This window comes from Solanum dulcamara, chromosome 11 (genome assembly GCF_947179165.1).
Source record: "Solanum dulcamara chromosome 11, daSolDulc1.2, whole genome shotgun sequence".
NCBI classification, from domain to species: Eukaryota; Viridiplantae; Streptophyta; class Magnoliopsida; order Solanales; family Solanaceae; genus Solanum; species Solanum dulcamara.
In genome coordinates this window covers 32,995,026-33,021,712 of record NC_077247.1, presented here as the reverse complement: position 1 = coordinate 33,021,712, position 26,687 = coordinate 32,995,026, and the positions used below count along the sequence as shown (strand labels likewise).

The window sequence follows — 26,687 nt, the reverse complement described above, 5'->3', positions numbered from 1 at the left end:
CAACAGTTCAAAATCTGTTCCTACGGATGTTATGTTACTAAGATTCATTGTGCTGTTGTTTCTGGAGATTAAGTTTGAGTTCATATATGTTTTTTTTCAGTTTTATTGTTTCCGTTCACTCTGCTTCTAGTTCAAATTCATTTCCTACTAATTTATGTGGTTGTTAGTCATGTAGAACAGAAATTCTTTATCTTTACATATGCTATGTTTGATTTAGCAATGGGATATATCTGTACTCTCCTTCTGCTTGTCGCTATATCTGCTTCTTATGTTTTCTAGCAAGGGCCATGGCTTGGTCGGTGTGGTAAAAGCTCAATCTGTTCTAGTGCTTCACCTTGCCAGTATAGTTTACCTTTGCCGCAAGCCTTATATTAATGTCAAGATTTTCCTCTGTATTGAAGCTACATGTTACCAAGATGAGTGTTAAGTTGTGTGTACTCTTCTTGACTGCCATGGTGGATGACTGGCTGTAGCTATATATGAATATACTGTGAAGTTTAAGTGGCGGGTTGTTGTTAATCTGTTCCTGTTGAGAAGGGGAATTGAAGTAAATGACAGAAATTTTACATGTTACCATACCACCGATACACTGCCCGATAACCGTCCGATAATTGCTAATCCGATACCGAACCAACCGATATCTTATAGGTTGGCTAGCGGATTAGTACTTTTAAAAGCCAATAACCGTTAAGTCAAACCGTTAAGCATAATAATCTGTCCGATCCGCTCGATAAGCAGCCCTAGTTATTTGTGGTATCAACATGTATGCTTGGTGTCAGATTTTTCTATTTAAGGTGATTTTCTAGTCATTTTATAAGCAGTTGTTACTTTATTTATTTGTTTATTTATTCTTATTCCACATGTCCATAATATTAGTGGACACATAAATTAAATTATTTATGCATAATCATTAATCACTACATCCCCATTAATCACTTTACGTGATGTATCAGAACATTTTGGGATGTATTCGTATTCTATTAAATTTAAGAATTTTTTTATAATGTTTTAAAAAATAAAAATAAAATATAATTAACTTTTAATACTATAAATTTTGTGTAATCTTTTCAAAATGTAATAAATATTAGGTCCGTGCTAGCACGAGCTTCTGTATCTGGTACTATTATAGAAGAGTGGGTTATTTGTGGTATCAACATGCATGCTTGGTGTCATTTTTTCTATTTTAGGTGATTTTCTGGTCATTTTATAACCAGTTGTTATTTTATTTTATTTATTTATTCTTATTCCACATGTCCATAATATTAGTTGAGACATAAATTAAATTATTTATGCATAATCATTAATCACTCTATTCATTTTATATTATTTTTTCATTTTTTCATACTCCTTAAAAATCATAAATATGATTTTTTTCCTTCCTAATTTACTATTTTGGAACTCTGAAATATTTATACTTTCAAAAAGAATCAAATTTAAGGGTAAAATAAATAAAAAATTAATTCATAACAAATAATTTGGAATAACTATGTTTTAGTAATAAGCAGTGGCGGAACCAGAATTTTTAATAAGGGGGTTCAAAATCTGAAAAAGTAGACGCACAAACTAGTTAAAGGGGGTTCAACATCTACTTATTTATACATAAAAAATATTTTAACCATATATAAATAGTATAATTTTTCGCCGAAGAGAGTTCGCAAAAAGTGATGAACCCCACGGACACATGATGGGTCCGCCACTGGTAATGGTCCGCCACTGGTAATAAGTCTTTCATTTTTTCCACAAACATCACTTTTTGCATTGTAATTTATATAACCCATTTTGAATTTTGAGAGTAACATTTTAAAATTTTGTCCATAAATTTGAACATAAAATCTTTAACTTGTAACCTTCTTGCTTTAAATCTGTGATGGAAAATTTTCTTAACAATATGGAATATAACAAATAATTACAAAAGTCTAAGATACTAAATTATAATAATAAATTCATATTTTTTTAAAAAATCTTTTTTATTACATTCGAAAATAAGTAGGGAGTAAAAGAAACTGCTACTAATAAAATTTAAACCTTTTATTTATCTATGAAAGATCGAAAACTCATCGATGAGGCAAGCATTGAACGCGTTAGTCTGAATTCGAAATTATAGAATTATAACAAATCATATTTAAATCAATTGAATTATAATTTAACAAATGTTATTTGAATTAAATGAATTAAAATTATTAATTTGATTTTGACGAACTTAATTTGGATGTATAAGAATAATGCTAAATAAAATGCATTAATAATGTTTGATTAGTAATATTTGTATTAATTATGCATAAATTATTTTTTATCCATTAATTGGCTTGATATATTAACAATAACATGTATTTCTCATGCATTAATTATATATAAATTAAGAAAATGTACTAAATAAGATACTATTAATATACAAAAATAATACATATATTATTTTTTTCTAATATACTCTACTAAACTATGCCTAAGACCCGACTCCGCACAGGCTTGCCATCCTCTAGTTTAATGCAAAAATCACAGCCGTGAAAAAAAAAAAAAAAAAGGTGACAAAGCACCGCATAATTTAAATAAATTTATTTGAGGAGCAGCCTCCTCCTCCATTTTCTCCCTCCTCCAACAATGACAATGTGCCACTTTTGGGCGCGAGTGAACTGAAGAGACTCTCACCTACCTGCTTTTCATTTGTTCCACAGCTTCACCTAACCATTATCATATACTCCTATTGCTGCTGTATAGCGCGTTTTCCCATACAAATTACTTCCTAATAAATAGCAATGATTGTGTTCACTTCAACGATTCCTTAGATATTTTTTACACTCAGGTACTATCCTCTTTCTAAAACTCCAACTATTTGTCCTTATGGGATTTAGTTTTCTCAAACTCCTAGAATTTCATTTGGGTTTTTGAAGAATTTCAATTGATTGCATCTTTCCTTTTCTTTTTTAGTTTTTTATTGAGATCTGAAGTGATAATTATGAGCAATTGAAGTACTAAATAGATTTGTTAGGTGTTTGAATTTTGCAGAAACTGCTCTCTCTCTCTCTCTGCATTTGAGAGCTTTTAAAATGGCAGTGCTTAAGTTCCCAGGTGCAGTAACGTGCGGAACAATTAATGGTGGAGAATGTGCAAGAAGAACCTTCCAGAAACCTTTTTTAGTTAACACTTGTTTTCTTGGGTCAAGATTTGCGAAGAAATCTAAATTGGACAATATTATTAAGAATTGTGGGTTATCCAGTGATGACCAAGCTTTCGATTATTCTTCTCATCGTGAAGACAAATTTGGCTCAACCAGAGATCGACTCTTAAATGAAGGAGCTATGTAAGATTTCCATCTTACTTCTTTTTGTTAGGAGTTAGGAGCCTTGTGCACATTAGTGATTTTTTTACATTCCCTCTTCTAAATTTTAGAGCTCAGTGCATTGTCAGGGACATCGATTGATCAATCGCCAATTCAGGATGTACAAACCGAGCTTATAGTGCTTTCTTTGCCTGCTATTGCTGGACAAGCGATTGAACCGTTGGCACAACTAATGGAGACAGCTTATATTGGACGAATGGGTTAGTTATTGTCCGATATTTTCCCATTTTGTTTATGCTTCTTCTTTATGAACTTCTCTCTTTTGAGAATGGTGTATTTGTTTGTGTGCTAAATCCACTAATGAATTGATTTCACTGAGATTATATGTCACTAAATGCTGGTTTCCACTTCTGTTGAGCTTCCTATGGTCATAGGCTTATCCTTAGAAATAAATGTTAGACAGTATGACTTCAATTCTTCCTGTTGTTGAGAGGATACAGTGTGAAATATCTGATCTAGCCAAAGATCAAGCTTCTGCCCAAGATATTTTTTCCCTGTATATTGCACCACATACTTTGTTACATGTTCTAATCAGGTGGCCTCATGAGCTTACCTTGTTATACATTCATCTAAAGAGCTTCAAGCATTCATAGAAAAATCTGTTAAATGCCAATCCTCTTGATTTTGTTTCACTCAACTTAGAGATTTTGTGCATTCTTTCGAGCAATTGTTTTCTTGAGTTCTTTACTGAGGAACAGGAGTTCCCCTTGGATTCCAAGGATTTTATTAGACATTCCTTCAAGTTTTTTGCGAGTTATATTAGGTAGCGTGTTGTCACGGACTTAGACTTCACACTAAGACTTCCGTGCGGCACTTGACAACTTACTCACGAATCTTTCACGATCTTGTAAGCTCAAGTAAGCCTTTAAGACTAGATCGCTAAGGGAACGCTAGATTGTAAGAAAGACAAGAGAGCTTTTATGAAGAAGGCTTTTGTATTGCTTGGAAGATTACTTGATTGCTTGATGGTTTGCTACAAATGAATGCCCCCTCTATTTATACTACTCCTAAGGGGCCCAAGTGTAAATAAAAATTGCTATACAAGTCCCTCCATATTTACAAAGAAGTCCCTCTCTAGAATTCTCTACACACTCTAGAGAATTCTAAGTCTTTCAAGACTTCTCTACAAGTTTCTATAAGGATCTAGAGTCTTCCGCTAACCTCTCCAAGACTCTAGATTCTTCTACCTTCTTCAAGATCAAGTGGCGGGTCATAACAGTGTGCTTCATATTTCCCAACACAATCTTTGGATAATTTTTAATCTTCTTTCCAATATTTCTATGAATAAATGTTTAATGGAAACAATGAACTCCAGTTCACTCCTGAAAAGCTCTTTGCTTTGATTAAAGGTGCATTGGAGTTAGCATCAGCTGGCATTTCTGTATCCATCTTTAACATAATATCAAAGGTGTTCAACATCCCTCTCCTGAGTGTGGCAACGTCGTTTGTGGCTGAAGACATCTCTAAGTATGCAGATGAGGATTCCGCTGCCGGTAAATTTGCATAGGTGCTAAAAGGGAATCTCCTTATAAGCATGGCACTTCTTAGATTACACATATACACAGGGTCACACATTCATCTATATATCTAGAAGATGGTAAACAATTAAAAGATAAAAATTATTTGAATGCCTCTGAAACAACTAAGTGTTTCCTGAAACAGCTGAAAGAAAGGCACTTCCGTCTGTCTCCACTGCCTTAGTTTTATCTGCTGGGATTGGTTTGATAGAAGCTGCAGCAATGTATCTCGGTTCTGGACCATTTCTCAGCATCATGGGTATATCAATGGTAAATAACCCTCACTGAAATACAATCCGATGCCTCATGTGTTGTTTAAATGCTATTACTTTTTAAGCCTGTATACTTTCCAATCACAGGCCTTATATGTGCTTGCAGATTGAAATTGCATTATGATAACTAGAGTCTTGAACCCTTTTCAACAGGATTCAACCATGCGCATTCCAGCGGAGCATTTTCTTAAACTTAGAGCGCTTGGTGCTCCAGCTGTTGTGCTTTATCTGGCTGTGCAAGGCATCTTCCGTGGTTTTAAGGACACAAGGACCCCTGTAATGTGCTTAGGCAAGTCTTCTAAACTATTGGTACAATATTCAAGAAAAGAGTTTTAAGACTTGGGTGTTAATCTCTTTGCTTTATACAATATATACAACTCCCTGGCCTAACTCAACCAACCTTTTGTTTTTCATGTAATGTCTTTTGTCTACTTTGCATTTCTGATAACATTCACTTTGAGAAAGGTACAGTCTGTTCCATTGCATGCCTTTAAACAGCAGTTTGGCATCATTAGATGAATGTGTGTAACTAGGTTTTTGGGATTGTAGATACGTTATTGTACATGTTTCAATATATCTCCACATCTAAGAACAACACCTATTTTGCTTTTATTTTATGTAAAAATGACATGTTCAACCCTTTGGGGTGGCCCAATGGTTTGGGCTTGGGACTTCCATGTTAGAGGTATCAAGTTTGAAACCCCTTGCCAGTGAAAGAAAGGGGTTTTTGCCTTTTGGACCGAGCTTGTCGCACCAAGCTTGCCTAGTGCAGGTTACCTCTCCTGTGTGGTTTGCGAGCTATTGCATAGGAGCGACGGTCGGTGTAGCGGCTGCGGGTTTCGCTTGTCATCAAAAAAAAAAAAAGAATGACATGTTCAGCATCAAGTCATGTACTAATCAATCATAGAAACAGATTAATAACAGAAATTTTTTATTGAGGTGTATCTGGGGAAAGAAAAAAAGCTCTTCGAGAAGTAGTAATTTACCTTTTTGGTTTGTAGTGTCACTATCTATATATACTAGGGGAAGAAACTTCCTCAGAATATTTTTCTGCTTGAAAGAAGCTAAACCGATTCTTGCTCTGTTAGTTGAGCATGCATTTTATTTTATTGAAGTTATGAATAACTAGATATTCTTTCAATATCCTTTAATTTCTTTTCTCTAACTTTAACTGGTAGAAAATGTGTGGATGTTGCAGGATTGGGGAATCTGTCAGCTGTACTTTTCTTGCCCATCTTCATGTATACTTTTCAACTGGGCATCACTGGTGCCGCCATATCTACTGTTGCATCTCAGTATGTTCCTGGAAAGTTCTACTTTGTTCTCTTATAACATCTGGCAAAAAAGAATCTGACGACTTTAAATTGCAGATATATTGTGGCCATTTTGATGTTATGGAAGCTTAATAAAAAGACTGTATTGCTGCTGCCAAACGTTAGGAACTTGCATTTTGGTGGCTATTTAAAATCGGGTAAGTGATGTTGAGCTAATTAATCCCTTGGAAAAGTTTTTGTTCCAAATTGTCTGAGCTGTTGTATTAACTTTTTATATTACTACATGATAATTGAAAAAGAATTCTCAAGTGCTGTTGCCATGTTTGTTATGCGTATCCTTCTTTTCCTTCAGAGTAGCTAAAATGCTTTTAGATGTTTCATTACTTTGGCTTAAAGAAGTCCGTTCTTAGAAAATTGCAGACTACAGATTATAGTTATAGTCCTCTCTGGAAGAGTTATAAAACAACTACATGAGCTAGAAGCTTAGTTCCTAAAAGGAGAAAATATGCTTCAATGTACTAGCAGTGATGCTTTTCATGTTGTTTTACTGTAGTTGCAACTTCTGGAAATTCTTGAAAGAAACAAAAAAATCACTCAAAATACTTTGTAATTTGATCCAACTCTTTCTACTCTGAAATTGAATTTCAAGTATTAGCCGTTCTGATGATTAATTCATCAGAAATGATGTTCCTGTAATTGAGCTAGTCTGGGTATTATTTGAGAGTCTGCATTCTCGGGTTAGTCTCTGAGAGAGTAAGGTTTGAACTTTCTTGTGTCATTAGGTGGTTTCCTTCTTGGGAGAACTCTAGCTGCTGTTCTGACAGTAACTTTGAGCACATCAATGGCAGCTCGATTAGGAGCAATACCCATGGCTGCCCATCAGATATGCTTGCAAGTATGGTTGTCTGCCTCGCTACTGGCAGATGCCCAAGCTGCATCTGGTCAGGTAAACATTTTTGAAGTTCTAAGACCCTCTCTTATCATTTGTTCCCATTATGAATGAGTTTGCAATTATATCCGCATGCTGTTGATGGAAACAATATTAACTGAATCTATGAGCTAATAAGCTTGTATGGAACATTTATGGTAGTTCGGATATGGATGTTAATGCCTTCCCTTGGAACATTTCTTTGTCATAACTATAGAGACCTGGTGGACAAGTCTGTAGTTCTCAACAGACTTCAGTTGACTGTCTGCCTTTTATTACGATTGCTAAACCATTTTGTTTGATTCATGTTATTGGAATCACATGTACATCTATTTACACTATGACTAATTGACTATCTTGTATTTTTTCTATTTAACCTTTGGTTTGTTCACTGTGGTTGTGATCCTGTACGAGATCTTCTGCAAAACATCAAAGCATAAATATGTCCTCATTGCAGAAATCCTTATCTATTTTACTGTTTGACAAATATTGATTTTTTCCATTTTGCAGGCTCTCATTGCAAGTGCTTTTGCAAGGAAGGACTATGGCAGAGTTAAGTTGATCACACATGTAGCTTTAAAGGTTAGATAGACCTTTTTTGCATCTTGTAGCTCTCCTCTCCCAGATTGAAGGAATTGAGGCATCCTTATCTAGCTATCTATCTAAACAAAGTTCTTAACAAAGTGCAAATGATATTTTCAGACAGGATTAGCTACTGGAATTTTGTTAGCCATTATATTGGGTCTATCCTTTCCGTCTTTCGCAAAGTGCTTTACAAACGACTCTCAAGTGCTAGACATTGTTAGATCTGGTTTACTGGTACACTTTTTAAATTTTGCACTTAGTTTATATGTTTCTTTCATGGCATCTTTCTCAACATCTCCTGTCCAATTTTACAGTTTGTTAGTGCCAGTCAACCCCTTAATGCTCTAGCCTATATTTTTGATGGGCTGCACTATGGTGTTTCGGATTTCCCATATGCAGCTATGTCAATGGTAAGCGACCGCTATAAAAATGTTGCAACAATTAAAAGAAAAGTTACTCTTCATATTCAACTTGGTGCTGATATTTCCTCACAACTTTCTAGATGATCGTGGGTGCCCTCGCTTCAATATTTCTGATTTATGCTCCTCCTATTATTGGTCTTCCTGGTGTTTGGTCTGGTTTGACTATTTTCATGGGATTGCGCTTGGTGGCTGGTTTCATGAGGTAATTCAACTACCAAATAAACTGTAGGAACTACTATATTGAATTGGACCTTCTAAAATGTCAATTTCCCCATAAATCTACTGAACTGGTCCCAGGAATCTCTTTACATCTGTATTTCCAAGTTCATGCAGATCTCTTTTGCAAAGGAAATAAAGAGCAAATATTTCTCGTTTTACTTTTCAAATCTGCAATTTTCTTTGGGTGTTTTAGCTTGCATGGATGAAGTTTGAATAGTTGACTCTAGGTTGATAAGGGATCTTTTGCCGAATTTAAATTAAAAAGCATTGTCAAGGGTTGTCACATTGTACATTCTGAAGTACTCTCTATCGAAGACCTTTGCTTCATTCTGTTTGTATAATTCATAATTCATGCATCTATTTCAGATTATCAGCGAAAAATGGTCCCTGGTGGTTCTTACAGGACTCACAAGAAAATGAGGTCAGTTGACTCTATATTTCAGTATGGTTCACTAGTCAGGTTACAACTTATACTAATGTTGATGTGCTGATTTTTCTTGTGAAATTTAACTTCTAGTTAGAATGGTCTAGACACTGACATGTGTAGCTCTGCATAACATATGTAACCCCCACCCCCACCCCACCCACCCCCACAAACTCACAAACAAAAGAATAGGAAGAAAAAGAAATGAAAAAAGTGCATACTGTAACTAGATCCTGGCAGTTGAGGCATTTCAGATACTTGGCAAAATATGAATCGATTTATATACTTTGTACAGCGTCATTAGATTGGAGACAAAGTTGGTCAGTGTTGTGAAGAAACTGGACCTTGAACGTAACTCAATCCTGAGCTCATTCATGCGCTGAGAGGATTGCCAAAAATCAAATTAGGACAGCACTGTCCATTTCCTCAACTAATTTGGGACACTTTCACACTCCCCCCCCCCCCCCCCCCCCCCCGCCAAGTGTTGAACAATATAACATGAGAGTACAATATTGGATAAACCAAGAATAGACCTCGAGCCTAATTAAATCCCAAAAGGTAACTCAGGAGATGAGGATTGCCCAAAAACATATAAAGAGAGAACGATACATTCTCTCAACCAAGGACATTCTAACAAGTGTCCTTCTTGGTTTCTTTTCATTATCTGGAAGAGACTGGTTGCATCATTATCTTTAATTGCACAGGATGGGAGGGTTCAAGGGAAAGGGAAGCGGGAGGGCTAATTGAATTTTTGTTTCAACCAGCAGCTCCTCTATGCAGCAATAAGAACACACCTGCTAGCAAAGCATACCTACTACAACATTGCCCTCTCCTTCTTATGCGACAATGGAAATATTTGTACTTTTGCCTTTCATGGAAGCCAAATTAAATGCCATCTTTTCTCATGTGTTCCACTTTCTTATGTACTTCCATTTTCTAGGTTGCAACATCATAGGACTGCTTTGAGATTAGAGCTACATGCATATCAAATGAAGTGAGCTTAGGGCAATGGAGCTACAATTGCATAACTGACCAAAAAAGGTTGATTAAATACATAAATCATCTATTACCCTGTAAATTTCATTTGACGAATAAATAAAGAAAAATCTTTGTTTATTTCTACTATGTGTAAACCAAATTGAGCAAAAGACTTGAAGTTTAAAGAAAAAGATCTGGAACAGAAAATAGAAATAGAACAAAATTCATGAGTGGATAATCCCATGTTCGACCTGAATACCTAGCGCCTAGCCAAACCATACTTCAATACAATGCTATATTTTATTTTATTTTTGGGATTTATACTTATATTTATTGTCATTTTAATCAAATTGTTATACTAGCAGTGTGATTTAACATGCTATAGAAGGTTGTTTACTTTATTTTTTTAGGTTGCTAATTCCACTTGTGATGGATGATTACCTGTAATTACTTTTTAAATGACGTGAGTTTAATTACTTTTACACTATCAGTGTAATATATGAGTCTAATCACAGTGTATCCCAATTGGTGGAACAGAACATTTCTCTTGCTGGAACATAAACTTAAAGATACAAATGAATGATATTACTAGCAATGTCGAATCAGTATAGAAACAAAGCGACATTAAAAGACACAGACTTACTATTTAGAAAATGACCTTCAAAGAGGCAAGCCAAGTGGCTTCTTCATTTTGTTCAGAAAAGACTGCCCAAGGCTTTTGCTTTCTCCCTTGGGATAAATTTCTGTATCTTTCCTGTCGAAGTTTTTGGGAGATCCTGAAATATAACTGTCCAAGGTGCCATGTAATGAGGCAAATTATCCCTGCAGAAGTTGATAATTTCTTGAGAACTAATATCAAATCCTTCCTTCAACTTCACAAATGCACAAGATGTCTGTCCCCAGTGGTTATCTGGTCGAGCGACTACTGCTGCTTCAAGAACTGCTGGATAGATACAAAACTGTTTCCACCTCAGTAGTGCTTATGTTTTCTCAACCAGATATAATGATATCTTTTGAACGATACTTTACTTCTAAATAACCATCAGGATGCTTTACAGCAAGATCACCACTGTGAAACCATCCACCTCTAAAAGCTTCCTCTATTGCTTTTTGATCTTTTAAATATCCACTCATTACCGTGTTCCCTCTAAACATGACTTCTCCCATTGTTACATCATCCGCGGGCACCTTCTTCATGGTGATAGAATCTCTTACAGCAACTTCCTCAATACAAAGATGTTGCGCTCCTTGTCTAGCTTTCAGTATAAATCTTTCATCTGAAGGCAAAGAATCCCACTCAGGCTTCCATAAGCAATATGTACCTGAGGGGTCAATTTCAAGCATTAGCACTGAATTTCTCACATTTAAGTAACTGAACCTTACCCACTATATGATTTAACTGTTATATTGGGTAAAGTTGAGTGATCATACGTGAAATTAATCTTGTCCCTGGACCATATGTCTCCGTTAGTCCATATAAGTGATCTACTCCAAACCCCAACTCCTCCATCTTTGAAATGATTTGTGGTGGTGGTGGTGAACCACCTGTCATAATCTTCACCTTTTGTGGAAGTAGCTCACACGACAGCGTATTGGCTATCATGTTCAAGACAGTAGGTGCACCACGCATATGTGTCATCCTGTACAGTGAAATACTTTCAAATATTTCTGTTGGAGATACTCTTCTGAGACAAACATTAGTGCCACCTACTGCTGCTAGACCCCAAATGAGGCACCATCCATTGCAGTGAAATGTTGGGAACAGTCAAAAGATAAATTGGGAGTATGCTCATCTCATGAAGCAAAAATGTGACAATAGAATTGAGGTATGCACCTCTATGACTGTAAACAACTCCTTTGGGTCTCGATGTTGTTCCAGAAGTATAGTTAATGCTAATAGGGTCAAATTCAGTTATTGGCCACCTAATAGCAATCCCTGTCCCCTCTTTCAAGGAGACTTTCATATTCATAAGTGTTGGGACTGGAATTGTTAGATTTTTCTGAGATTATTACAACAAGAAGAGGTGGTTTGGTTTTCTTGTTCGTGCTAGCAAGAAGAGAAAGTGCTTCTTGAGCAAGTTGGAGAAACTGTTGATCCACAAATATGATCTTTGCTTCAGAATGCATTAGAAGTGTTGATGTCATAGTTGAATCAAGACGTGTGTTTAATGTACAAAGAACTGCTCCAGCCATTGGTACTGCAAAATGCAGCTCTTGTATTGCTGGTACATTAGGGGCTAGTGTTGCTACCTACAGAAAAGAACTCCAAAATCTATAAAAAAAAAATGAGGATGCTAATCATTTAAGTAGTTGTGTCATTATTAAATTGGTATTTAATAAGATTAGAAAAGTTAATTGAAAACCAAAAGAGTAATAAAAAAGAAGGGGATCTGTAGTTTAGACTTTAGAGCATCTGAAAAGGGATTTGGACTGAGGTATGGTTGAACTGAAAGTGGTGCTTAATGTAAGAGCTTCTCACTCAGTAGTGCTTCTAAAATACAAAAAAGAGAACTTGGTTACTATAAAGTAGGCTGACCAGAAAAATGAAAGAGGACTTGTGGAGTGAGGTAAATGGTTGAGTTACCTCGATCCTCGATTAGATATTTCAGCTTCGAGTTCTAAGAATAAAAAATCTTTCAACTTTTATCTTTCTAATTAATGTGCAACAATAAAAAGATCGATGCTCATATATGGGGGTAGACTAATTTTAAATAATTGTATTAATAATGTACAATCACACGTTAAATTACACTAATAATATAAAAATCATAACACAATTGGAGTATATTACTGAAATCATATTGCAAGAGTGATGCATGCATGTCAAGGCAAGCTAAGAAGTTCAAGGGCGTCGCGTAAAGTCGCTATGTTGGGGGCTTGGAGAGAGCTTGGAATGAAGCCTTGAGGATCATGAACATACGAAAGTGGAAGTACAAGGCTCCATGTGGAAGACTACTCAGAGTAGGGAGAAAGAGGCTATGAATGCAAAGTGACTATTCTTGAAATGTAAGTCTCTCGACTAAGAAGACCCTTATTTCATTAAAGGTATTCTTGTAATAATTAGCTTAGACTATAAATAGTGGAGAATATCTCCTTAGACTTAGAGCCCGTTTGGATGGGCTTTAAGTTGGTCAAAACCAACTTAAAACCCCTTTTTAGCTTTTGGACGTGTTTGCCTAATGCTAACTTTAAGCCATAAAGTTTTTAAAGTCAGTCAAAAATGAAAAGTTAGAATTTCTAACTTTTTTTTTTCTAAGTGCTTAAAGCCATTTTGTTTGACCATGAAAATTACTTTTATATCCCTTATATTTTAACTAAATTCCCAAACTACCCTTTTTATTCTTTTAACCCTAAAATTCAAACACTTATTTTCAACATAAACACTTTTATCCAAACACTTAACTGCTTATTTATAAAAATAACTTTCAGCAATTCAAAGTTCTAAATGCACTTCATATATAAAAGTTACTTTTTTTAAGCCCATTCAAACGGGCTCTTAGATTATTTTGATATATTAGGAATTGGAAGAGTGAAACTCTTGTGTGAGTGGCTAAGGCCATTGTTGCTAGTCAATGTTGATGGGATTGCTTGAGGATCATTCTTCTCGATAGTATCCTATAGTTTAGGGTGTTTTTTTTGGTGTTCTTAATAGGAGGTTTTGGCTTTGATATAGTCATTGTTGTCTATTAGTTTCATTCTTGTGTCTTGTTTCCTATAGACAATGAAGCTTCTTGGAAGGGTATTAGTTGACATATAGCCTTTATTCTCAATTATTACTCATTTTGTGTCATTCTTATATCCTTTCTTTTGTTTATCTTTGTTCTTGTTGTTAGTGTTAGGGTTTTGTTTTCTGCACTTCGATATTGTACCAATTAGTAAGAACTGAGAACAAAGGCTTGATGAAACGCTTTTGAACTCCTTAGCTTGCCGTGGCATGCATGAATCAAAGAGACCATATCAAAAGGACCGAAACAGAAGTGTTCTGTAAGTAAACAGAATTCATAGTCATGTAACATGGCGAACATCTCAAATGACAGACAAGAAGAATAAACTTAAGACATCAATAAGTAAATTTCATTTAGATATTCGAATTATGACTTGTTTGACTAGAGCATCTGAACACAAAAAGTGTTTCTATTAGACACTTTTGATTCAAATTTTGAATTTTTTCTGCACATGTTCTCAAGCGCACTATTAGGTAGTTAAGTTAACCACAAGATATTATAGCCAATGAATCACCTCTAACAACTGGGATAATGAAGAAGTAGATATATATAAAGTCTTACCACATGTGATGAACTAATTCAGAAGCAAGCTTGAGACACCTAGTTTGTGTCTGTTCCCAAGTGTAGATGACAGAAGAAGGGCCATAGATAACCGTAGTCCTCTCACTGAAAACATTGGCTGCTCTCTCAAAGAAACTTATGGGTGTCAATGCAACATAGTTTGCATCACATGATTTTATGGATGGTCATGGCGATGACGATAATGACGAATCAACTTCATGATGATGGCACAACAAGATGAAGCCGGACCTCTTAGGCTGAAGTTGATTAAAGATACAGAATTTTGAGTACTTGAACAAGTGATCACTCATGTTGATGGTGGAACAGAGACTACTCATTGCAAACATATATATTATGAAAGACTTGCAAACTTATATTATAACTTACTATCTTCTTATGTGTGTGTGTATATATATATATATATATATATATATATAGGTGTAGAGATCTTGTCAAATAGTTTCGATGCCGACAGGCAGTCGTTCAGCCGAAGGAATAGGCGTTTTAGACTGCAAGGTGATTTATTTGACAAACTCTTATAAAATCCAAGAATCCTTAGCATAATATCCTTGTTATAATTCCATGTTTATGCATTAAGGACTTAGAAATCTATATGTTATAATTAGATAATAACTTCCTAAGAACTAACAATTACTATTCACTTATCATCAACTGTAGTATAATCAAAGGCATACTCTCTTTTAATGAACAATCATCAATATACTATTAATAGTGTTAATTTGTCTATCTCTGAGGTAGAAGATGATTTACAAAATTGGTCTATTTCCAAAGAGCCTTTCAAAAAAATTTATCAGTTAGGAAATTTTTTACTATTTAAAAAATATAATATCAAGACTTGTGAGTCTACTATTGCTATCAATAATTGCCTTGAAACTATCAAGTTGTTAATTGCTACTGATATTAATAGATACCAGAAGGAGTTTAAATTCCTTCATATTGGTCTTGTTCAGGTAGCTGTTAAACCTCTTTTCTGTAAAGGCTTGAATATCTCTATTTGTCTGTTACTTTGAGATGATCGACTGTTAAACTTTGATGATTCGCTGTTAGGAGTTCTAGAAAGTAACCTCGCCAATGGCCCGTATACTTTAACTGTTACCCCAACTTCTCGGTTGACATCCATGATCCAAACATTATGGATACATTGAAACTCAATGTCAAAACGAAGAACATGAACAGTAAGGCTGATACTAGGGAAATAGCTGTAATATATAGGGTATATTACAACCTAATGAAAACCACTATAGCCCCAAAAGTTATATCTACAAGCGTTAAAGGAGTTACTATGCTCATAGAAGCAAACCAAGAGCACAGTACTACTTTTGTCCCTAGACTTCTTAACCCTTTCAACCTGACAGATCTCAAATAGATAGGGTTATCCAATTCCCAGATGGATCTATTAATCTTAAATTTTTAAGATCCAACTCCTACAGTCAAGCTTCTTCAAGTAGAAGAATGTCTTCAGCTAGACCTTCTTCCTTTTGCCCCCGGGAGGGAGATGACTCTTCCAATGAAAATATTGAACAAGGGAAAGTTCACGGAGTAGATTTCTCTAGAACTATTCCAAAGGTTTATTATGAAACTACAACCCTTGGAAGCCCCACTCTTAGTGATATGAAACCTAAACACAATAGAAAAGATTCTATAGGTGTTCTAACTTCTGATGAAATCCTTGTCCCTAATAAAAGGAAGTTAAACAAATGGTGGAAACTTCCTGAACACCAAAAGAAGGTTGACTGGTACAAAGCCACTTATTCCTTAGAACAAAGAACCTCTTTTAGAGATAAATGGTTTAGAGATATAGAAAGATTCAAGACAGAAATTGAATTTTTCAAATGGTTTGAACATTCAGGAAAAATAGATGATACCCAATCATCTCTCCAAGTCCTCGTTAACAAATGGTACACTAGAGAACAAGTGGTAGAAATTATCACTCACCCTCTAGAAGGACTTAGTATTCCCTATAGAAAAGCAGTCCTCAAAGCCTCTCCTTTCAAAAGGCCTCTTGAAAAAAAATCTTCCATAAGAACGGTTGCTGATATTAACAACATTTTTGAACAAAATAACTACACCAACCAAGTTCTTCATATAGTTTCCCAACAAATAGAAGAAACCAAAAGCAGTTACAAAGGAATAAGCCAGATTGGCAATAAACCTAGTACCTCCTACTCAAGTCCCCACATTGAGACTAGCCCCATCTTCAAAATCCCTGAATTCTCCAAGGAAGACTTTCCTAAGCTAGAGGATCAGTTTAGTCAATCCAATGATATCTTAGAAAGAATCAACGATCAGCTCTCTAAGCTCAACATTACTAAAGGAGATAGACTTAGAGCCATATCTGATGAAAGGCGTTATTCCAATAAAAGGAACTACTATCCTAGACCTTCTTTTCTTGATGTTCAATTTGAAGAAAATACCCTTCACCCTACATCCTCTACAGAAGGAACATGAATTTAAGAATGGAACATAGATGGTATGGCAGAAGGCCAGATCTATAGTAAACTCCAAGAAATGGGGATGAATATCACGGCTTACGAAATGAGAGGTGCCAGCGATAAAAATGTTGCTATCTGCCTCATTGCTGGTTTTACAAGTACCGTAAAAAATTGGTGGGATAATTACCTTACTGAACAAACTAAGGCTGAAATCTTAAATGCAGTTACTACCAAAAGAATAGTAAAAACTGAAAATGGGATGGAAACAGCCTCTGAAGTAGTCGTAGAAGATGCGACAGCCACCTTGATATACTGCATTGTTAAGCACTTTGTAGGAGAACCTAGACTCTTCCAAGATAGAAGCCTAGAAATCCTTAACAATTTATATTGCAAGAAACTGACTGACTTTAGATGGTACAAAGATATGTTTATCAATAAAGTCATGATCAGATTAGATTGCACCCCTAATTATTGAAAAGAACAATTTCTCAGTAGTTTACCTCCACATTTTGCTGAAAAAGTAAGGTCCAAAATTAGAGATAGATGTGAAGGAAAAATTTCCTATCCACAGCTCTCTTATGGAGACCTTATTAGTCTCATCAATGTAACAACCATGGAACTATGCACAGATTTTAAGTTAAAAGAACAACTTAAGAAAGAGCAAAAAACTTACTCCACAGAATTATGAAGTTTCTGTCAAGACTTTGGGTTCCCTATACTAAAACCTCCGTCCTCTAAGAAAATAGTTAAACGAGAAAAAACTTCAGGAAGTTACTCTCGTAAAAGGTGATCCCCTAAGAAAAAGGAATATAGAGATAGAACCAAAAGGAGGTTCAAAAGAAAGTCCTCAAAAGGATCTTCTGAAGATACTTGTTGGACATGCGGTAAGAAAGGACACAGATCCAACGAATGCCCTAGAAACAAAAGGAAAAGAAACAAGGTAAATCTACTAGAAGTAGATGAAGAAACCAAGAAAAAGCTCTTCTCTATCATAGAAGAAGAAGAATCAGAATCAGAATCAGATACTGAGTACTCCTCAAAAAACGAAAGTAATGATGAGTTCTTAAATGTTGCTCACAAGGCTGATTCTGACGAAGATGATTCAAAATGCAATTGTAATGGAGCATTTTGCATGTGTGATAGCCAGACTATCAATGTTATATCTGAAAACTCGATAGAAGCCTTATTTTCCACTATCAAACATATTCAAGATACATATGCTAGAAGAAAATATCTAATTGAATTACAAAAATTAGTTACTCCGCAGAAAGAAGAAAAGACTGCAGTAACTCATTTTAGCATGAAGCAAATCATGGAAAAATTTGACTCAAAGAAAGAAGAACCTTCAATAGAATTATTAAGAGAAGAAGACAAAACCCTTAAAAACGATATTAGAGAGGTGAAAGCTCGTCTTCACAAAATTGAGATTGAAAGTCTCACAAACCAGATTCAGAAAGAAACTGATGATAACGATGGAACTACTTCAAAAGCCATCCTCTTCAGAGAAACCGATGAGGTTGACACGAATATTGAATCTCCTAGATATGAATCTAAAGCAGGTATAAAAACTATTACCAAAATCAGGCCTTAGAGTTCTCATGTTCTAGTCAAGCTAGTTGTTAATAATAATTTGGTTCTTAACAAAATTGCTCTGTTGGACAGTGGTGCAGATCGTAACTGTATTATCGAAGGATTAATCCCTACAAAGTACCTTACTAAAGGAACTACAAAATTATATAGTGCTACATGAGAACGTATTTTGATAAAATACAAACTTTCAGATGCCCATATATGCAATAATGGTATTTGTCTTTCTAATGATTTTGTTATTACAAAAAATATTAATGAAGAAATTATTTTGGGAATACCTTTCATTACTCAAATCAAACCATATCTTTCAGATTTTGATGCTATACGCACCAATATTTTGGGAAAAGAAATTTCATTTCCTTTCATTAAAACACTTTCTCAAGAAGAAAGTAAACTTTTGCATAAGCAAACTGCTTTTAAAATAAATTTAATTTCTCGGTAGATTTATTTTCTCAAAAATGACATCAAAGTCAAAAAAATTGAGCAAATTTTAAAAAATCCCGAGAATGGTAACTAAGATTGCCAATCTCCAAAAAACCTTTGAAAAAAAAATTTGCTCTGATTTTCCAAAAGCCTTTTGGGATAGAAAATCTCTCACCGTTGATCTTTTATATATTGAAGGATTCAACGAAAAGGCCATTTTCACAAAAGTTAGGCCAATTCAGATGAATCATGAATTAATGTAAATTTGTTAAAAAGCAATTCATACTCTTTTGGCCAATAATATTATTAGACCTTCAAAATCTCCATGGAGCGGTTCAGCATTTTATGTTAACAATGCCGCGGAGAAAGAAAGAGGATCTCCCAGACTTGTTATCAATTACAAACCTCTGAACAAAGCCTTGAAATGGATCAGGTATCCGATTTCTAATAAAAAGGATCTTTTGAAAAGAACTTACAACATAGCTGAATTATATTATTTCAACAGAGGAAGCTGAAGCTTTACAAACACGCATAATTGCAAGAGAGTAAGACTAAAAGAAATTTTGTAAGAAAATTTTCTGATGTCCTCCAACTGAAATCATACAAGTCTTATATAGACTGAAGAAGATAATGAGAATCTTTGATGCCTTCGTTTGATTGGCTGTTGGGGATTATCTTATCTTTGAGGGGTCCATTAGTTGGTGGAGGTTTGCTTTTAAGAGGGTCCACTTTTTTTGAGCGGTCAAAAGCTGTCAAAACCTGTCTGTCTTCTTTTTCGAATAAGTTAAGAAATCTTCGGTGGAGTGGGGTACATTTTGATTTAAATCAAAAGATATTCCATCTTTTTTAGAGACTCATCTTTTTCTTCCAAATAATTCTGATACTATGTATCTCTATTTGGAAGACTAATTATTTCGTGTTTTCATACACTCAATTAGGATTTAATCAAACGGATGTAAATAGGCTCTTGCTAGTCCTTTAGGATGTAACATGTCACCGTTGTCATCGCTCTGTGAAGAAGCTTCTTCTAGAAGCTGGAGAATTTCTTCTTCATTAGGATTATCATCTAGTTCACATAATGCTTTCTGAAGTCTTTTCTTTAGGTCATTTTTTGGAGACCTTGTTGTTGAAGGAGAACCTTTCTGAGCAGGTTGTTGAGGTTCCTTGGAAGTCGGTGACCATCCTTTGATAAGGATTTCTTTTGATAGATATTTAATTCTATCGAATTCTGCAATCTTAAAAGTCCAGCTTATAATATAAGAAATTCTTTTTTGAATAAAATACTTACACATTTGAATGTGTTCTGGTAATGTAGAAATACCTTGGTCAGTTTGAAACTGACTAAATTTTTCAGAAAATAATTTAGGCAAAGTTTGGTGATTTCTCCCAAAATAATTTCACCATTCATAAAACCATCTAGGGATGATGGATCTGGCTAATTCAGGGTTGTACTTTACGAACCAAGTATGTGATGAAGGTCGTAAGTATATAAAATTAAATCAAGCTTGTTTATAGTCCCACCAATTATAAGTTTGCGGTCTGTGTTCTCTAGAGAAATTAATATGAATGTGCAAATGGTCCACCTGCCATTCAAAAGGAGTTAAAATCTTTTTAATGGTAAATTTGGAATATGCAATGCTATCCGGGTTGGATTTATCAGCTAATTCATGTTCTACTTCAATAGAACCAGTGTCTACTAAAATGAATTCATAAAATAACCTAGTCTTAAGTGGATTTTCCGTATCCACATAATTTTCATTAGTATAGAGTGGTGTAAGTAGATGTTTAATCTCGTAGTTTTCATACTCTTTGTCCAGAGCCAAGATAGGGATAACCTGCAAAGAAACAAGGTCAAATTTTTCCTTTTCTTTGGGTTTGGATGGACAGGCTGTTGGAGTTACTGCTTCGGCAAAGCTTTCGGGAGCTTTCATGGTATAACTATCTTTTGTCTGAGTTTGGAAAAATCTCTATTTTCCTGAAGGGGAGATTGAACTAGGCTCTGGGGTTTGGGCAAAAGATTTTTTCATAATTAGCATATTGGAAGAGGTATTTGGAGGTAATGGAGGGAATGTTGTAGGATTTATTCGTGGCAATTGAGCCAAAGCTGAGTAACGATTGGATGGTCCAGTTAATTCGAGCCGAATGTTGAATGATTTTACCGAAGTAGTTTTTGTTGCTACTTCCTTCCCTTTGAAGGGTCCTTTTGTTGCTGGAGCTCCAGGCCTCATGATTTTCCCTGCAAAACTTCTCTGGTTAAAAAGTCCGGGAGAGAATTATCTTCTCCCTTGAGATATTCAATTTGAAAATCAAAGGTAGATAGTAAAGCTTGCCACCTGGCAAATATTTGTTTTGACACAAGGTTTTTAACATCTTTTTGTAGAATATCTTTAGCAGATTTACAGTCTACTCTAAGCAAAAATTCGTTATTAACTAAGTCATCTTGAAATTTGGTAATACAGAGAACTATAGCAATGACTTCCTTTTTGACAGTGTTATAATTCGTTTGTGAGGAATTCCAAATTTCAGAAGTGTATCGAACTAATTGTTCTGGTGATTTAGGGGATTTTATTTGTTTAAGAATTCCACCATAACCTTTGTCAGAGGCATCTGTTTCAACAATCATAAAATGATCAGGATTAAGAATTCCTAGACAAGGAAGTGTTTTAACAATTCCTTTAATTTTGATGACAACATCAGTTTGTTCCTTGTCCCAAGGAACTGGATTCTTCTTTAACCTGTCATACAATGGTTTACAAATTTGTCCGGCTTTAGAAATAAAATTAGCAATATAATTGAGACTTTTCAAGAATCTTTGCAATTGAGTCTTATCAGTAATAACATATGGAAATTTGTCTAAGAACTCAATGGCTCTACAAATTGGTTTATAAGTCCCTTGGTATAAATCATGGCCGAGAAGCCTGATTTGTGTTTGAAATAATTTAATCTTTTTGGCACTAACCACAAGATCATTTTTCTTGACTATGTTATAAAAAATGTTAAGATGTTTAAAATGAGAATCTATGCATTCAGAGAAGATTAAAACTCATCAATATAAACAATTGATATATGACTGATATGGTTAAAAATAGAATTCATGACATTTTGAAATTCTGAAGGGACATTTTTCAACCCAAAGGGCATTACATTCCATTCATATTATCCAAACGGGATATTGAAAGCAATTTTGTATTTATCCTTTTCAGAAATTTGTATTTGCCAAAATCCTGAATTCATATCAAACTTACTATTAACATTAGCTTTGTAAGTTCTTTTCAAAAGATCCTTTTTATTAGGAATTGGATACCTGATCCATTTCAAGGCTTTGTTCAGAGGTTTGTAATTGATAACAAGTCTGGGAGATCCTCTTTCTTTCTCTGCAGCATTGTTAACATAAAATGCTGAACAGCTCCATGGAGATTTTGAAGGTCTAATAATATTATTGGCCAAAAGAGTATGAATTTCTTTTTAACAATTTTTCATTAATTCATTATTCATCTGAATTGACCTAACTTTTGTGGAAATTGACTTTTCGTTGAATCCTTCAATATATGGAAGATCAATGGTGTGGGATTTTCTATCCCAAAAGACATTTGGAAAATCAGAGCAAATTTCCTTTTCAAAGGTTTTTTGGAGATTGGCAATCTTAGTTACCATTCCCGGAATTTTTTAAAATTTGCTCAATTTTTTTGACTTTAATGTCATTTTTGAGAAAATAAATCTGCTGAGAAATTAAATTTATTTTAAAAGCAGTTTGCTTATGCAAAAGTTTACTTTCTTCTTGAGAAAGTGTTTTAATGAAAGGAAATGAAATTTTTTCCCCCCAAAATATTGGTGCGTATAGCATCAAAATCTGAAAAGATATGGTTTGATTTGAGTAATGAAAGGTATTCCCAAAATAATTTCTTCATTAATATTTTTTGTAATAACAAAATCATTAGAAAGACAAATACCATTATTGCAACTATGGGCATCTGAAAGTTTGTATTTTATCAAAATACGTTCTCCTGTAACACTATATAATTTTGTAGTTCCTTTAGTAAGGTACTTTGTAGGGGTTAATCCTTCGATAATACAGTTACGATCTGCACCACTGTCCAACAGAGCAATTTTGTTAAGAACCAAATTATTATTAACAACTAGCTTGACTAGAACATGAGAACTCTAAGGCCTGATTTTGGTAATAGTTTTTATACCTGCTTCAGATTCATATCTAGGAGATTCAATATTCGTGTCAGCCTCATCGGTTTCTCCGAAGAGGATGGCTTTTGAAGTAGTTCCATCGTTATCATCAGTTTCTTTCTGAATCGGTTTGTGAGACTTTCAATCTCAATTTTGTGAAGACGAGCTTTCACCTCTCTAATATCGTTTTAAGGGTTTTGTCTTCTTCTCTTAATAATTCTATTGAAGGTTCTTTTTTCTTTGAGTCAAATCTTTCCATGATTTGCTTCATGCTAAAATGAGTTACTGTAGTCTTTTCTTCTTTCTGCGGAGTAACTAATTTTTGTAATTCAATTAGATATTTTCTTCTAGCATATGTATCTTGAATATGTTTGATAGTAAAAACTAAGGTTTCTATCGAGTTTTCAGATATAACATTGATAGTCTGGCTATCACACATGCAAAATGTTCCATTACAATTGCATTTTGAATCATTTTCGTCAGAATCAGTCTTGTGAGCAACATTTAAGAACTCATCATTACTATCGTTTTTTGAGGAGTACTCATGTCACGACCCAAGCCTAGGGCCTAGACGCGACACGGCGAATGAGACACCTAGAGGTACCTCATCCAAGCCTCTTAGCATTCATTAAGCATTTCATTGGTAATGGTAAACAATAATAAGCAGAAATAAAAAAAACATTCTTCCATTTGTGTCCAAACATACCTCTACTAATAGACTTGGCGGGGGCTAAGACATGTCCCTAGCTCACCCTCAATATAAGTGTCAAGAAATGCCGTAATAAAAGTCTTACTATTCTACATAACATAAGCTTAGAATAAAAAGGATGTTGTTCCCGAAACATGGGAACTCACCACAGGCAATCTTCAAACTAACTTGAGCTAGCCACGTGGAGGAGGTCGAGGAGTGACGTCGGTTCCTACATGGTGATATCATGTAGGCAAAAGTATGCGTTAGTACTTTGAATGTACTAAGTATGTGAGTTTGCTATGAAATAAAGAACATAAGAGGGACATGAGAAATCAATATGCATAAGTGAATGAATGGGTTAGACATCATCATAGGAAACCTTAAAAATATTTATTTTTGTGGGGAAATGACCATAACCGACATTTAAGACCATGTGAGCTATTACATGGAATCAAACATAAGCCCCTACGTTGGCACGGGGAGACTACTTGCCAGGTAGAACTCCATTCAGATTACGTTTAATTATTTAACATTTGGTGGCTACAAAGGCCTAGCCGACAAGGGCTCCTATGGTGGCACATAGTTAATGCAACATGAGGCTTTACTTAAGGACCCCTTAGGTCGAGTCTCCATCTACATGCTACATTCGGTGCTAGGTCAAATCCCACGGAATAACATTTATATATCATAATAACATAAGCATTGTATGACTTTAGACATCAAATCATCATCGGTGGAATAGCTCATTAAAACCTTTGGTTTATAATATCATCATGACTACCATGTCCAATTTACCGTTCTACTAATGAACCTTATTTTATAAGAAAATTAGGTCTACAATCAGTGATGGCATTCCGGATACCATGCTAATCGGACCTTTCATTTTGGGAAAATGTTCAAAAGCATTGACGGCTTATAGGGAGGTCAAACATGCCATATCATAACCTTAAACATTTCATTTGATTCAATGTGAGAATTGTCCTTTCACATTGAAACCTTAATTTGGCTAAGAAGCCCTTTTATCAATCAAGCATTTCATAAAGACATTTCATTTGATTCAATGTGAGAATTGTCCTTTCACATTGAAACCTTAATTTGGCTAAGAAGCCTTTTTTATCAATCAATCATTCAATCATTTCACAAGACACCCTTAAATATAGGCATTTGCTTCATAAACTTTCATTTAGAGTCAAACTTTCAATCCAACTTCATTTCAACATAAGAAGACTAGGTGGGTTCATTTCATATAACTTTTAAATACATTTAAAAGAATACATGTATGCATGAGAGTGCTATGAATGCATCAAATCAAACATCTTAAAAATAACCCACCATATGCACTTTAAAACTACTTTCAAGCCTTCATATAAGTACCTTGATAGATCATCTAATTCATGTAAATAAGAATCAACATAAGTCAATATAGGTAATAAACTTCAAATATTCATGAATCTATACATTTGGAATTGTAGTATGAAAATTCCTAAAATTTTTCATCACTTAAAATTAAGAGTCAATACACATATATATACCAATAGGAGTAAATAAACTTAAATATACCATAATCTATGCATTTGGAACCATTATGTAAAATAACGTAAGATTTCATCATTTAAAATGGAAATACTAGATTGAGAAAACTTTTGGGCTCCATGGATGGAAGAACCTATGGATGAAAACCCACATACCTTGGAGAAAAATTCCCAAATGCAAGCTTGAGAGTAATGGAGACTTGAAGAACCTTGAATGGAACCCTAGATTTTCTTCTTGAAACCCTTGGGAGAACTTTGAGAGGAGAGGATTGAGTGTTTTAGTCTAATTGTGAGAAAATGAGAGAGTTAGAAGGTTTAGGATCTTTAGATAGGGTCAATTTAGTCCCCAAAACGACCTTACTTTGGTTTAAAACAAAAAAAAGACTAAAATGACCTTACAATCTGGAAAACGAGCCAAAAACCCTGCTGGCGCAATAGCTGGCGCGCCGCGCCAGCACCCAAACCACTGAGGCTAGTTTCGGGCGCTATAGTGGTGCGGGGCGCCACTGCAGCGCTAGGCCAAAAATTTCTGCAGAGATAGTCTGTGGTAAAATGGTCATAACTTTTGACTCCTAACTCCAAAAATTGCAATCTTGGTGGCGTTGGAAAGAAAACTCAAAGACCTTTAATTTTACAGGTCATGGTCCACCCAATTCGATATATTTCAGGAGATATAGTCATTTGAAGTTGACCCTTATACGAACTCATTCGGAAAATTAGCCTAGATGAATTCTTTGGATTTGGCTTGGTTTTAGGGATCCCTTATGACTCTAAATCACATATAATACCCTTAAATTACTTACTAATTAATGTTAACTCATATATACAACTAGAATTCATCGAGTTCGATCCTATATGCCTATGAGAAATGGTTCGGGTCTTGGCGTAGAAATTTTTGGGGTGTTACAACTCAGTGTCTGATTCTTCTTCTGCTTCTTCTTCTTCTTCTTCTTCTATAATAGAGAAGAGCTTTTTCTTGGTTTCTTCATCTACTTCTAGTAGATTTACCTTGTTTCTTTTCCTTTTGTTTTTAGGGCATTCGTTGGATCTGTGTCCTTTCTTACCGCATGTCCAACAAGTATCTTCAGAAGATCCTTTTGAGGACTTTCTTTTGAACCTCCTTTTGGTTCTATCTCTATATTCCTTTTTCTTAGGGGATCGCCTTTTATGAGAGTAACTTCCTGGAGTTTTTTCTCGTTTAACTATTTTCTTAGAGGACGGAGGTTTTAGTATAGGGAACCCAAAGTCTTGACAGAAACTTCCTAATTCTGTGGAGTAAGTTTTTTGCTCTTTCTTAAGTTGTTCTTTTAACTTAAAATCTGTGCATAGTTCCATGGTTGTTACATTGATGAGACTAATAAGGTCTCCATAAGAGAGCTGTGGATAGGAAATTTTTCCTTCACATCTATCTCTAATTTTGGACCTTACTTTTTCAGCAAAATATGGAGGTAAACTACTGAGAAATTGTTCTTTTCAATAATTAGGGGTGCAATCTGATCTGATCATGACTTTATTGATAAACATATCTTTGTACCATCTAAAGTCGGTCAGTTTCTTGTAATATAAATTGTTAAGGA

At 34.8% G+C, this 26,687-nt stretch overlaps 1 protein-coding gene and 1 pseudogene across 2 annotated transcripts; one reads left to right on the top strand and one right to left on the bottom strand.

Annotated features, from left to right (window-relative positions):
* The first annotated feature begins 2,555 nt into the window (after positions 1 to 2,555).
* Positions 2,556 to 10,277, top strand: LOC129873031 (protein DETOXIFICATION 45, chloroplastic-like). Of its 2 annotated transcripts, none has more exons than XM_055948020.1 (15): positions 2,556 to 2,800; positions 3,004 to 3,298; positions 3,395 to 3,537; positions 4,687 to 4,830; positions 5,000 to 5,124; positions 5,280 to 5,415; positions 6,325 to 6,421; positions 6,497 to 6,597; positions 7,183 to 7,346; positions 7,839 to 7,910; positions 8,031 to 8,147; positions 8,228 to 8,323; positions 8,416 to 8,537; positions 8,921 to 8,975; positions 9,919 to 10,277. In XM_055948020.1, exons 2-15 carry the CDS (start codon positions 3,045 to 3,047, stop codon positions 9,931 to 9,933), a joined length of 1,641 nt encoding a protein of 546 aa, XP_055803995.1. In that variant the 5' UTR covers positions 2,556 to 2,800; positions 3,004 to 3,044; the 3' UTR covers positions 9,934 to 10,277. The 2 variants fall into 2 exon arrangements, with proteins under 2 accessions (XP_055803995.1, XP_055803996.1); XM_055948021.1 differs by having other exon boundaries at positions 2,987 to 3,298.
* A 95-nt stretch (positions 10,278 to 10,372) lies between these two features.
* On the bottom strand, positions 10,373 to 15,383 carry LOC129872510 (butanoate--CoA ligase AAE1-like; annotated as a pseudogene).
* Positions 15,384 to 26,687: the final 11,304 nt, after the last annotated feature.

Bases quoted from the DNA above. Each gene is read 5' to 3' on its own strand.
- LOC129873031 (XM_055948020.1), top strand. From the start codon at position 3,045: ATGGCAGTGCTTAAGTTCCCAGGTGCAGTAACGTGCGGAACAATTAAT. The intron at 6,598-7,182 runs GTAAGTGATGTT...TTGTGTCATTAG, and splicing joins TGGTGGCTATTTAAAATCGG to GTGGTTTCCTTCTTGGGAGA. The intron at 7,347-7,838 runs GTAAACATTTTT...TCCATTTTGCAG, and splicing joins CCCAAGCTGCATCTGGTCAG to GCTCTCATTGCAAGTGCTTT.